Source organism: Neolamprologus multifasciatus, chromosome 3 (genome assembly GCF_963576455.1).
Source record: "Neolamprologus multifasciatus chromosome 3, fNeoMul1.2, whole genome shotgun sequence".
In the NCBI taxonomy this organism is placed as follows: Eukaryota; Metazoa; Chordata; class Actinopteri; order Cichliformes; family Cichlidae; genus Neolamprologus; species Neolamprologus multifasciatus.
Window position 1 is genome coordinate 28,439,029 of NC_140441.1, and position 14,372 is coordinate 28,453,400.

The 14,372-nt window shown below is 39.4% G+C and overlaps 2 protein-coding genes across 2 annotated transcripts; both read left to right on the forward strand.

Moving 5' to 3' along the window:
- The first annotated feature begins 665 nt into the window (after positions 1-665).
- Positions 666-5,336, forward strand: LOC146522449 (C-type mannose receptor 2-like). The gene is made up of 5 exons (XM_085154737.1): positions 666-1,022; positions 1,155-1,520; positions 1,871-2,218; positions 2,854-2,942; positions 4,030-5,336. Exons 1-5 carry the CDS (start codon positions 986-988, stop codon positions 4,129-4,131), a joined length of 942 nt encoding a protein of 313 aa, XP_085010863.1. The 5' UTR covers positions 666-985; the 3' UTR covers positions 4,132-5,336.
- Positions 5,337-8,217: 2,881 nt separating this feature from the next.
- Positions 8,218-11,308, forward strand: LOC146522450 (uncharacterized). The gene is made up of 5 exons (XM_085154140.1): positions 8,218-8,224; positions 8,339-8,524; positions 8,871-9,218; positions 9,863-9,951; positions 10,816-11,308. The coding sequence occupies exons 1-5, from the start codon at positions 8,218-8,220 to the stop codon at positions 10,915-10,917; spliced, it is 732 nt and encodes a 243-aa protein (XP_085010266.1). The 3' UTR covers positions 10,918-11,308.
- Positions 11,309-14,372: the final 3,064 nt, after the last annotated feature.

Sequence of the window (14,372 nt, forward strand, 5' to 3'; positions counted from 1 at the left end):
AGGCCTTCTGACTAAGGCTAAATGCTGCAGGAGGGATTATTTGTCCTGTATGAGAGAGCGAGGACTTCTGAGTTATGTCCTCCTGCTTCTGATATGAAAAAATGCTTATAGGAAAATCTATGATAAGTTATTGTCTCTGCAGCGTTATGCTTGGCACATGTTGAACAAATGCAAAGCACAATATTCAAACTTTCTTATCTTGTACAGGTGTTACGGCAAAGTTACTGCTTATGAAAGCATTCAGTATTTCGAGTCATCTTTCTTCCTCGACATGATGGATATAATCCAGTCTTAAGGAAAATATAAAAGATTATCAAGAACACTTAATGAGATAGAGTCTTGTCAGTTTAAGCAGTAAAAAAAAATACACATTACATATAATGTGATTGCAAGGAGGTATTTCTGGAGTCTATAAATTACTAGATAGTGGAAAAGGGGTGGGATTAAATAAGCTCATGCTTCTTCCTGCTCCTTTTTGAACATGACAGATATTTGTAGTTGTGGTTGCTCGTTTTCTTTTTTGTTTTGCTTTGTTTATTTGTCTCTTTTAATTCTATGTTGTTGTACTTTTTTAACATGTTCAAAATAAAGATTCAATCAATCAATCAATCTCTCAGTGGAGATGATGAAAACTGTGGAATTAGTTTGTTTATGAATTCTTACTGTTAAATATAATCCTTTTATGTTTGAGACGTGTCCGAGTTTGCTAGAGGTCACAGACATGCAAAACTCTTTTTCTTGAACAAAAGTAGATTTTTGCATCTACCTGCAAGGACATAAGAGCCGCAAATCCAGGCAGACACCTGCTTTGAATTTGCAGATTCAAGAGAAGGCTGCATCCAGCTTTTCACATCAGAGCTGTCTCCTTCACAGGTTGGAGTTATTGACGGCTTAGATTATTGTGTATCTTTTGCCTGACATTTGAATGTAATCCACCTTTTTGTGTTTTTATGAGTATACTTTAAGCTCTCTTAAAGCAGAGACCATGGAGAAGAAGATGTTTTGCATCTTTCTATTCTCTGGTGAGTACATTTTCTCTCTTGCCTTTAAAGTTAATTGATCTACATCAATACTGAAGTGTTGAAGGACGGATGTAGAAGGCATAAAAGCTGTGATACAAAAGTTTTTTTTTTAATCTTTGGCATTACACACAGGTCTGTGCCATTTCACCTTCTCTTACCAACGTCCTCTGTACCACTTTATCAACAACCCTAAAGACTGGCTCACTGCCCAGCAGTACTGTAGAGACATGTACACTGATTTGGCAACCGTAACTGATGAGCAGGACTTGGAGGATTTAGCAGGTCTGGTGGGGTCTGGTGGTCCCTTTGTGTACTTAGGTTTGTACAGAGATTGGGGCTGGTCAGTGTCTGAAAATGATGACTACAAAGAAGGAGAACCTGCATACTGGAACTGGGCAAGTGGTGAGCCCAGTGTTCAGTCCTGTGCAAGCATGTCAGCAACAGGGGGATGGTATGCTACACCGTGCAACTCCACTTTAAGCTTCTTCTGCTACACTGGTAAGATTTTTAACACTTTTCTGTGCTTTTTACCTTTTGTGTGAGCCACAGTCCATACCACAGTCTCCCCCCGCTTTGAAACGAGAGTCACTCTTTTAAACCTTAAAGTGAGAAAATTATAAAGAACCAAATCAGAAATTATGACACCAAACAAGCACATTAGAAGCAATTACAAGCAAAAAAAAAAAACAAAACAGCAACTTTTTGCACTTTGTTTTATAATATTCTGGAAACCTTTGATCTAACATTGTGCACCCCGGGATCATAATCATTATGTAATTCAAGATATTAAAATTATTCTGCTGACTAACTGAGCATTTTTTTCCCCAAACATCTGTTTTTTTCTGTAGCACTTGCCACTGACGTTTCTGAAAGGTTTGTCCTGGTCACCAACACCATGGACTGGCTCTCTGCTCAGAGCTACTGCAGGACTACGCACACAGATCTGGCCCGAGTGCGGAACCAGCAGGAAAATGACTTGCTGCAAGCCTTGGTGACAAACCAGCAGGTGTGGATCGGCCTGACGAGGATGTCCTGGAGGTGGTCTGATGGAAGCGAACCCTCGTTCATACCCTGGGGACTCTCTGTGTTAACGTCAGCTCAACTCAGCGATTGTGGTGTGCTTGAGGTCAGCAGCAATCCTCTTGGGATGGTCCAAAGGCGCTATGCTGAAAAACAGCCCTTTATTTGCTACACAGGTAATCATTTCTTTCTTCTGTCATAAACCACAAACCGTGATTTGTATGATAACCTTTTAAAAATTTTCTGAGGTCAAAATCATTATCAGTGATGACTAACCCTGTACTATCAAAATAAGTAATTTTGATCACTTTTTAAATTTGTTTTCCTAAATCGAAGAAAATGTTATCAATCAAGGTATATATTGGGTTTATTATTATTATTATTATTATTATTGTTATTATTATTATTATTATTTATAAACATTACTTATAATCATTTTCAAAGAGTGTGTGTAAACCTTGTGGGATCTGCAGTGCAATGTAGTGGCAGAAAGTTGGAAGGACCAGTTCCTGTTATTAAAAAATAAAAGGTGTTTGGGAGCTTGATTTTAAATTGACCCCCCAAAAAATTCACTCTTATTGTACACGTAAAAAGATTTCTGGTGATTAGAGAAAGAAAATTAAAGGCAGATATAACTGGAAAGCACTGTTGAGGTTTTACACTTATATTACAGTGTAGTTTATCAAAATGTAGAGAACAAGAAATTACAAAAAGTTTCATTTAAAAATTAGTGTATAATTGTATAATTACAACTGTTAGCATTTGAAATGATGATGAACTAAAATTAAAGAGGAATTTAAAATCTTACCAGCTCCACGGAAGAAGACATTGGTGCAAATGCAGCTCAGTGCTGATGTGGACATGACAGACCCGGGTGTGAGGGAGTCTGTCTTGAAATGGGTAAGTTGTGAAGAGTCATAAAATGCCAAGTAAAGTTTATGCAATGAGAACATCCGCCAGACGTTTTTGAGGTGGACTGAATATCAACTCTGTAGGTCACTGTAACGTCAACATACATTTTAAATGGACACAACTTTATTACACTCTTTTGTACAAAATTTAAAGGTGACCATCTATTCTCACTGGACAGTTTATCACATACAGAGTAGGAGTACTCAGCTGGACTCTTTTGCCTTCAGGGAGTTTTAATTCTTTATGGCAGGGGTCCCCAATCCCAGTCCACGAGGGCCGGTGTCCCTGCAGGTTTTAGATCTCACCCTGGGTCAACACACCTGAATCACATGATTAGTTCATTACCAGGCCTCTGAAGAACTTCAAGACATGTTGAGAAGGTAATTTGTCCATTTAAATCAGCTGTGATGGATCAAGGACACATCTAAAACCTGCAGGGACACCGGCCCTCTTGGGATTGGGACCCATGCTGTAGAGGCCATTTGAATACAGTGAACTGTTCCCGGAAAGTCTCAGATTCTTACACTTTCTGAATGTCGCATCAGAAACTGAGACAAATCAAACCAGAAAACATTTTATTAATCTTCTTTTGGCCTAATTTGGTGAGCCTGCGTGAACTGTAGCCTCGGATTCTTGTTCTTAGCTAACAGATGGGGCACCCAGTGTTGTCTTCTGCTGCTTTAATATATTAGAGATGCTCTTCTGCATAACTTGATGTAACAAGGCAGTCTTTTCATTCTTCTCTGACCCCTGACATCAAGGTATTTTCAACCAGAGCACTTCAGCTCACTGGATATTTTCTCGTTTTCAGAGCATTCCCTGTAAAGCTTAGCTATGGATTGTTGGAAAATCCCAGCAGATCAGCAGCTCCTGAAATACTAAGACCAGACTGTCTGTCACCACCAACAATGCCACGCTCAGTGTCATTTAAACCCCCTTTCTTCCTCATTCTCATGCTCAGTTTGAACTACATGCCTGAATGCGCTGAGTTCCAGCCATGTAACTGGATTATTAGATTTGCTAATGAGTGTTTAAGTTCCGATATAACCATTACATTTTTGTTTCTCTTACACAGATTACAAATAACCTGGGCGGTACATCTGATGACCTAAACGTGAGCTGGTGGAAACCTCCAGAAAAGAAATACCTCTTAAAGCATCAGAAATGCCCCCCCTAGTTACCACTGTTTGTTTCTATATCTGCAAAAAAGAGGCTCAATATCATAAATGTACCTAATATACCTTTGGTATATTACTTTTATCATTTGCAAAAGTGAAACCAAACATGATTGATTTGTTCTTTATTTCTTAGGTTATATTTGTATATTTCCTTTTTCTGTTGGAGTGCATAAATAAACATGAAGGGATGCAAACTTTCAGGGTTATTTAAGGTGATGAACGACTAAAGAAGACGAGTTGTGTTTGTCTCATCAGAGAGAAATATCAGATCTGAAAATTAGCATCTACTTTGAATCGAGCTCAAGTAAACTGGATTTCCATGTAGTTTGCATACATCGAAGCAGGCCTTAGAGGACTTTTTCTAAATTGGTCATGAGGTGAAGTTAGAATTAAAGTACATTCTATAGGGAACATTTAGAACTGACTGCTGGGCTAATGCCATGCTAAAGCTAACAATGAGATTATGCTACTCAGGCCCATTTTGGTGTAAATCTGCATGTTAATTGGGGATCTTTCAAATGATCTTTATTAATAAAAAGAACAAATCTGTGTAACAGTAGTTGAGGAATAGATTTTGTTAATTCATTATTGTATTTACATTATATGAAGATTGTTCTCTTGTGTTAAGACTGTGGTACATACAATAATTCTTTGGTGTGATTCAACTTTAGCTTGACAGATTTCCTTTTATTTATTTATTACTGATCCTGCTGTGTGTGCAGGTTGAGTGGCTGCTCGCTTCCACTTGGCTTCTTCCTCTCAGCGACATCAGTTTCCAGTAATTTGAGGAAAAGTACAAAAATTCCCAGATTTCTGTGGAAATGTTCTTTCTTTAATGAAACAATAATAATAAAGAGTGAATTCTGTTGGAGATATTTTATGATTTGATTTTACCAAGCATTTAAGTGATCTTTCATCACAACAATTCAAGGACGTCTTAAATCAAATTTCTTAATTGAAGATGATTTCTCCAGGCTATTCTTACAGGTTTTAATGATGCATGGGATTATTTTTAATCCAGTTTTAGTAGTTTCAACAATCTCCTTGGTTGTTTTCATTGCTTCTTGTAGGCCCTGCTGCAGAGTTACATGCCATTACAATTATTTTCTACTGACAAACACGCCTGAAAGGATTGCTTTTATAGCGTCATTTTGGCACCACCTGGTGGTACAATAACATATAATTGCATTAGCAATAAATTTATAAATAAATAAATAAACACTCTATATTAACAGTTACACACTATATAGAACAACTTTATAGAATTTGTCAGGGTCCTGGGTTGGTGACCCAGTGTTTTTGGTTTTTGTACTTTTACTTTTGACATTGTTATGTATTATGACTAGGGATGGGTATCGTTTAGGTTTTATCCGATACTGGTGCCAAACCGGTACTTTTGAAACGGTGCTGGTGCTTAAACCGGTGCTTAAAGAATGGAAAACACAAAATTGGTCCAAAACCTCTCATGTTCAGCTGTTTTTTTTTTTTTTTTTAAAAGATAACAATGTTAGCCTTTTCTGCAGCTATAGGGCATATATGGTATCACTCTTGGGTGGAAGCAGTGCTTAATCAATGGAAAAAAACACAAACGTTGTCCAAAAACCTCTTATGTTTAGCTGTTTTCCACTTTTTCTTTGGTCATTTTAGCCTTTTTGGCCAGGGTGAAGGGAGTATCTGCCATCAAACAAGAAGACAGCCGCATGTAACTATGATGATGTTTGCTAGTTCACCTTACATGCATTAATGTAATAACGTGGTTAGCTTACTCAACGTAAATTACACACGAACAACATTAAGCTACTCACGCAGAGAAGAACGGCTGCTGCTGCCATCATCATCCGTCATCATTTCTGCTACACTGGCAGGGCTAGGGGCCAGGACTCTACTCTTTGGGTTTTTGGGGGACGTTGCTAACTCCGGGTCCGATAACAGGCACCACACCCGCAGTAGATGTGCACGGTGTGAGGTCTCGCAGCAAGTTATCAAATACGGCGCATTTCTCGGCTTTAAAAAAAACGCTATGCATCGCCAGGTGTTTCATTGGATTTGAGGTGTTACTTCCTTTGACAGTATCACAGTATCACCTTAAAGCACTTGTTGCAGGCTGCTGAGTTTGCATATTTTGCTGTGAAGTACAGCCAGACTTTTGACCGCTTTGCCTTGGGCATTTTAATCTGTAGCTCTGCTCTAAAAGAACGTACGTACCTGGAAATGTGCGCTGCTTTTCGGTCTGGCTACTACCGTTTATGTCAGAACCGGTGCCATCATGGCACCGGATACCGGTACCCTTCCCTAATTATGACTGTTGTGTTTTGGTTTCCCAGGGTTTAGTTTATGCTCTCTCTGTTTGGTGTCACCCCTGCCTGTGTATCCCCTCTTGTGTAGTCAGGTCTCTGTGTTTAATCGAAGTCTCTGAGTCGGTGTATTTGCGTGTCTTTGTGTTTCCTGTTTTACTTTGAAGGTCCCTATCTGATGTCAGTGTGTTCTCTTTACGTTTCCCCTGCCTCGTCAGCTGTGATGTCTCCCAGGTGTGTTCCCCTCCTGTTTCCCATCCCCTGATTCCTGGTGTGTGTATTTATAGTGTGTGTTACCTCGTCCTCATTGCTGGTTTGTCTGTGTATCTTCCTCCGTCTTCCTGTGCATTCTCCCCGCGTTGTTCTCCCTGCAAGGTACCCTCACTCATGTGCAGGTTTTGCTGTTTAAGTTTTAGTTTTCCCAGTTTAGAGTGTTTTCAATTCTGTTTCTCACCGCCCTTTTCTTTGTTTATTATCTCACTGTCAATAAAGCTTCCTCACCTCAGTGGTGCCGCATCTTGGGTCCTTTAATAACATCACACGGCTTGCCTCGCGAACCGTGACAGAATTACATTTGTTTGCAGATGTTGGCAGCTATCAGCGAATAGTTATCAGCTATTTTGAAACAAAAAAAAGAAACTTTTATCCATAAAACGAACTCCATAACAGCAAATGAACTGTACAACAGAAAATGCAAATGCTCTTTATGGTCTCATCACAACAATAATAAGAAAAATAAACTGGGCCAATATTGCATGTTTGTTAATACAGAGATACACATCTTAATGTGTACGTAGAAAAGGATCCTGGTGTTATTTGTCTCTCAGAAACAGTTCATAACTTCCCTTCAACTCATTCATGTCACCTAAAAGGTAAACCTGTTTCTCCATCACCTGTTCAGCTCTGATGATTCAGTAAGAACATCTCCTGGTTTCATCTTCATGTTTCCCTCTCACCAGATAACCAAACCAATATCATGACCAGCAGCTTTTACAGCTGTGGCTCCAGCAAACATCAGCTGATACTAGAAATTAATATTAAATAAATTCTAACAACAGCTGATCAAGCTTAAACATGCTGCTGTTGTTTAGCGCGACATCCGCTGGTTTCCTCTTTCTGGTGCAAAGTGGGCGATAAACAAACAAGAGAGACGATCAGCTGATCATTGATCAGTTTCATGATTGAAGTAGAAACAGGAGAGGGAGCAGGTGAGAATGAGAGAAGAAGAGGCAGCTGACAGCGTAAAGACAGAATAACTTTGTGTCTTTTTCCATTCTAGCTGAAGTCCGGGACAAACTGTGTTCCTTTTCAGCTCAATACGAAACGCGTAATATTTTCTCTGAATGCAGGACGATTCTGTTTTTTACGGGACGGTTGGCAACTCTACTAACTAACCTTATTAATAGAATAAAGTTCACTATCAGTAACATCATAGCACCCACCCAGCTGTATAGAAACTCCGTGCATGCTAGCTAGTGCGCAGTATGAGTGATTGTAACTGACTGTAAAAAGTTAGCACAAAATAAACGCCACCTAAACTTTATATCTGAGCCAGATAGACTGCAGGTCATAACTTCTTACCTGAAGTTCAGTTCACCTGACGCTCGGACCGGCAGCCACTTCGGGTCTCTCCTCCTCCTGCCTCCCCTTTCCCTCATCCACCGGCCAATCCACCACCTTTCACTGTTTACACCGTTACAAAAAAACAACAACTACAGCAACAAAAACAACAAGAAAAAAAAAAACCATCGGCCCATAAAAATGAAAAATCACCATCGGGCCACCGGGCAAATGGCCCGTATGCCCGATGGCCAGTCCAGTTATGGTCGTGCCATCAGTTAACCCTTCGCCTGCCAGCTGTGGCACGCGTGCCCTCTCAACTATGATACCCTGGAGTAACAAACTACGTCAGTTAATGAGTCTGACATAAGCAGAGATGGGCAGTTGTGTGAAAATGATGACTACAAAGAAGGAGAACCTGCATACTGGAACTGGGCAAGTGGTGAGCCCAGTGTTCAGTCCTGTGCAAGCATGTCAGCAACAGGGGGATGGTATGCTACACCGTGCAACTCCACTTTAAGCTTCTTCTGCTACACTGGTAAGATTTTTAACACTTTTCTGTGCTTTTTACCTTTTGTGTGAGCCACAGTCCATACCACAGTCTCCCCCCGCTTTGAAACGAGAGTCACTCTTTTAAACCTTAAAGTGAGAAAATTATAAAGAACCAAATCAGAAATTATGACACCAAACAAGCACATTAGAAGCAATTACAAGCAAAAAAAACAAAACAGCAACTTTTTGCACTTTGTTTTATAATATTCTGGAAACCTTTGATCTAACATTGTGCACCCCGGGATCATAATCATTATGTAATTCAAGATATTAAAATTATTCTGCTGACTAACTGAGCATTTTTTTCCCCAAACATCTGTTTTTTTCTGTAGCACTTGCCACTGACGTTTCTGAAAGGTTTGTCCTGGTCACCAACACCATGGACTGGCTCTCTGCTCAGAGCTACTGCAGGACTACGCACACAGATCTGGCCCGAGTGCGGAACCAGCAGGAAAATGACTTGCTGCAAGCCTTGGTGACAAACCAGCAGGTGTGGAACGGCCTGACGAGGATGTCCTGGAGGTGGTCTGATGGAAGCGAACCCTCGTTCATACCCTGGGGACTCTCTGTGTTAACGTCAGCTCAACTCAGCGATTGTGGTGTGCTTGAGGTCAGCAGCAATCTTCTTGGGATGGTCCAAAGGCGCTATGCTGAAAAACAGCCCTTTATTTGCTACACAGGTAATCATTTCTTTCTTCTGTCATAAACCACAAACCGTGATTTGTATGATAACCTTTTAAAAATTTTCTGACGTCAAAATCATTATCAGTGATGACTAACCCTGTACTATCAAAATAAGTAATTTTGATCACTTTTTAAATTTGTTTTCCTAAATCGAAGAAAATGTTATCTATCAAGGTATATATTGGGTTTATTATTATTATTATTATTATTATTATTATTGTTATTATTATTATTATTATTATTTATAAACATTACTTATAATCATTTTCAAAGAGTGTGTGTAAACCTTGTGGGATCTGCAGTGCAATGTAGTGGCAGAAAGTTGGAAGGACCAGTTCCTGTTATTAAAAAATAAAAGGTGTTTGGGAGCTTGATTTTAAATTGACCCCCCAAAAAATTCACTCTTATTGTACACGTAAAAAGATTTCTGGTGATTAGAGAAAGAAAATTAAAGGCAGACATAACTGGAAAGCACTGTTGAGGTTTTACACTTATATTACAGTGTAGTTTATCAAAATGTAGAGAACAAGAAATTACAAAAAGTTTCATTTAAAAATTAGTGTATAATTGTATAATTACAACTGTTAGCATTTGAAATGATGATGAACTAAAATTAAAGAGGAATTTATAACCTTACCAGCTCCGCGAAAGAAGACATTGGTGCAAATGCAGCTCAGTGCTGATGTGGACATGACAGACCCGGGTGTGAGGGAGTCTGTCTTGAAATGGGTAAGTTGTGAAGAGTCATAAAATGCCAAGTAAAGTTTATGCAATGAAAACATCTGCCAGACGTTTTTGAGGTGGATTGAATATCAACTCTGTAGGTCACTGTAACGTCAACATACATTTTAAATGGACACAACTTTATTACACTCTTTTGTACAAAATTTAAAGGTGACCATCTATTCTCACTGGACAGTTTATCACATACAGAGTAGGAGTACTCAGCTGGACTCTTTTGCCTTCAGGGAGTTTTAATTCTTTATGGCAGGGGTCCCCAATCCTAGTCCACGAGGGACGGTATCCCTGCAGGTTTTAGATCTCACCCTGGGTCAACACACCTGAATCACATGATTAGTTCATTACCAGGCCTCTGAAGAACTTCAAGACATGTTGAGAAGGTAATTTGTCCATTTAAATCAGCTGTGTTGGATCAAGGACACATCTAAAACCTGCAGGACACCGGCCCTCTTGGGATTGGGACCCATGCTGTAGAGGCCATTTGAATACAGTGAACTGTGGATACAGTAGATAGGCACAGTCAGCAACAACATTTAGGGACAATGCGGTGTTTAAATGATGCTACCTAGCACTAAAATTTCCAGGGTGTTCCCGGAAAGTCTCAGATTCTTACACTTTCTGAATATCGCATCAGAAACTGAGACAAATCAAACCAGAAAACATTTTTCTAATCTTCTTTTGGCCTAATTTGGTGAGCCTGCGTGAACTGTAGCCTCGGATTCTTGTTCTTAGCTAACAGATGTAACTGGATTATTAGATTTGCTTTACTAGCTGAATAACTGTACCTAATTAAGTGGCTAATGAGTGTTTAAGTTTCGATATAACCATTACATTTTTGTTTCTCTTACACAGATTACAAATAACCTGGGCGGTACATCTGATGACCTAAACGTGAGCTGGTGGAAACCTCCAGAAAAGAAATACCTCTTAAAGCATCAGAAATGCCCCCCATAGTTACCACTCTTTGTTTCTATATCTGCATAAAAGAGGCTCAATATCATAAATGTACCTAATATACCTTTGGTATATTACTTTTATCATTTGCAAAAGTGAAACCAAACATGATTGATTTGTTCTTTATTTCTTAGATTATATTTGTATATTTCCTTTTTCTGTTGGAGTGCATAAATAAACATGAAGGGATGCAAACTTTCAGGGTTATTTAAGGTGATGAACGACTAAAGAAGACGAGTTGTGTTTGTCTCATCAGAGAGAAATATCAGATCTGAAAATTAGCATCTACTTTGAATCGAGCTTGGAACTGGATTTCCATGTAGTTTGCATACATCGAAGCAGGCCTTAGAGGACTTTTTCTAAATTGGTCATGAGATGAAGTTAGAATTAAAGTACATTCTATAGGGAACATTTAGAACTGACTGCTGGGCTAATGCCATGCTAAAGCTAACAATGAGATTATGCTACTCGGGCCCATTTTGGTGTAAATCTGCATGTTAATTCGAGACCCTTCAAATCATTTAATCCTTTTTAATGAAAAGAACAAATTTGTGTAACAGTAGGTGAGGACAAGCTTTCCAGGTTTAACATTTTGTTCATTCATTATTGTATTTAAATCATATGAAGATTGCTCTCTTATTAAGAGTGTGGTACATACAGTTATTCTTTGGTGTGATTCAACTTGGACAGATTTCCTTTTATTTATATATTATTGATCCTGCTGTGTGTGCAGGTTGGGTGGCTGCTCACTTCCACTCCGATTCTTCCTCTTAGTGACATCAGTTTCCAGTAATTTGAGGAAAAGTTCTTTCTTTAATGTTCTTTCTTTAATGAAACAATAATAATAAAGAGTGATTTTTTTTAATGATTTGATTTCACCAAACATTTAAGTGATCTTTCATCACAACAATTCAAGGATTTAAAAAAAATGGAAGAGATGATTTCTCCAGGCTATTCTTACAGGTTTTAATGATGCATGGGACTATTTTTAATCCAGTTTTAGTAGTTTCAACAATCTCCTTGGTTGTTTTCGTTGCTTTATGCAGGCCCTGCTGCAGAGTAACATGCTCAATTATTTTCTGCTGACAAACAGGCTTGTAAGGATTTGCTTCTGTAGCTTCATTTTGGCACCACCTGGTGGTACAATAACATATAATTCAACACACAGTCTCCACTATATTTAACTGAGATTATGCCTTCTTTTTTGAGCAACTGTTTTATTGAAACATAATCTGAAATTGCTTTCAACTAAGCTGTGATGCTATAATTTTCTAACTATATCACAGCTAATAAAAATTCAGAGAGAGGTAGCCATTGTAAGAGTATGGAGTTACTCCTTGCCGGCTTCCAGGTCTACTCTGGCCTGATGCTGTAGCACGTGCCAGAACCCCATCATAGTCTGCCTGTCAGCGTGTTCTTCAGTGGCAACCCCAGGTGACCACTCATTGCATAGACAAAACTCATTAGACTTATTTGGTGGCTTATCTATTGTAAACGTTTTAGAGTTCTAAGTATGTGTTTGTAAATTCAATATTCTGTTGAGCTACATGATACCCTGGAGTAAGACTCGTTAACTTACGTAGTCTGTTAACGATCTGACAGACGGCTGGAAGAGTCCGTTCACTGCTAGGGAGCATGTTCAATTCAGTTGTATTTATATAGCACCAAATCACAACAGCAGTGATCTCAAGATGCTTATACTGTAAAGCAAAAAACAACAACACAATAACAATCAAATAAAAAACCCTATGAGCAAGCACTTGGCAACAGTGGGAAGAAAAAACTCCTTTTTAACAGGCAGAAACCTCCTGCAAAACCTGGATCGGTGGGGACGGCCATGTGCTGTGACCAGTTGGAGATGGGAGAGTGAAGAAGAAACACCCAGTGCATCATGGGAAGCCCCCAGCAGACTAGGCCTGTTGCACTGTAACTAAAGCATAAGTTATACTCATCTCCTGACACGGAGAGCTAAAGACCAATGTTCCCTCTAAGCTGCGCACGTGCGCAATTGCGCACTGCTGGCACGGTCTCTGCGCACAGAAAATCTGCGTTGCGCACAAAGAAAAAATCTAACCTGAATTGAAATTAAAATGAAAACTTCTACTATTCTGTTTTGCAGTGCTAGTCAGTAAGTGACTGGCTGCTCGTATATACGCAGCTAGTCGTTGACAGGCTATGACAGCGTCCTTATGTGCCGGTGTTTTAGCTAGCAAAGCGGCGTGGCTGATGTGGAGTGAAGCCACGTTAATGACAACGTGTGCAACCATTGGAGATGTGAGCAGGACAGACGGAACAATTGACGGAAAAAGTGTGGACTTTATACCAGTTTTTAAATTGTGTTGATAGGCCACGTTATGATAAAAAGATATGCAATGTTTGTTTTTTTCCCGAATACTATCGTTGTTTATATTTACTGCGTAAGAAACGTTTTATAAGAAAAAACGCTCGAAAGCGCTCTCCGCCTGTGAGCAAAAGCAAAACCAAAAACACCGCCACCCTTTCCTATTGGTCGAAAAAAGTACCATGTTGACCAATCAAAAAATGATATGGCAAGTTGTTAAGAAACGGGGGGAAGTTTTAGGAGTGACGGCGGTGGTTTGAGATGTGAGAGATTTGCGACGTTTAGCACAAATCTTGTGTAGTTAGTGTGTAGTGTAGTCAATAGTTTTGTTGTGTGTGTCAGTGTTAGCAGAGACGAGTCTTCCAGCAGACTCTGCATGAATATTGAAGATACTTATTATTTAGTCGGAGGAATAATCACACGTGGGGCATCGGCTTTCACCGGAACATCACACCAAAAGGTGACTTTGTTTATTGAACTCTCGCGTGCACTCTGCAGCATAACAGGAAGCATCCTTTCAAAATAAAATCACAACAGATGACAATGAGGGCATACCTATTAACTAGCTCAACACCCCCACTTGCACTCACGTTGTCAGCTTTACATGCATTCCAAAAGAAAAAGGTTTTCTTTACTATTTGTTTACACTCCAAACATATATTTCTCAAACTTCAATAACTTCCCCTTTGTTGCTGGCTTTGTCATAACATCGGCCACCATCAGACCTGTCGAACAATATTCCAACATCAAATTTTCAGCATTAACTGTTGATCTTACAAAATGATACTTGATATCGATATGCTTACACCTTTGTCTGTTAACAGGATTCTTTGCCAATGCGATAGTCCCTTGATTGTCCTCAAAAATCTTTGGTGGTCTCTTTTGATGCTCATACATGCTTTGCAACAGTTGTGTCAAGTACAAACATTCTTGTGTTGTTGCTGCCAAAGCTATGTACTCTGCTTCACAAGTTGACAAGGCAACAGTTGGCTGCTTCTTTGTTCGCCATGACACTAAAGTACCTTCTTCATTCAGGCTTATGCAGTAACCTGTAGTACTCCTCCTGTCAGTCACATCTGCAGCCCAGTCTGAGTCACTGTGACCTTGTACTCTC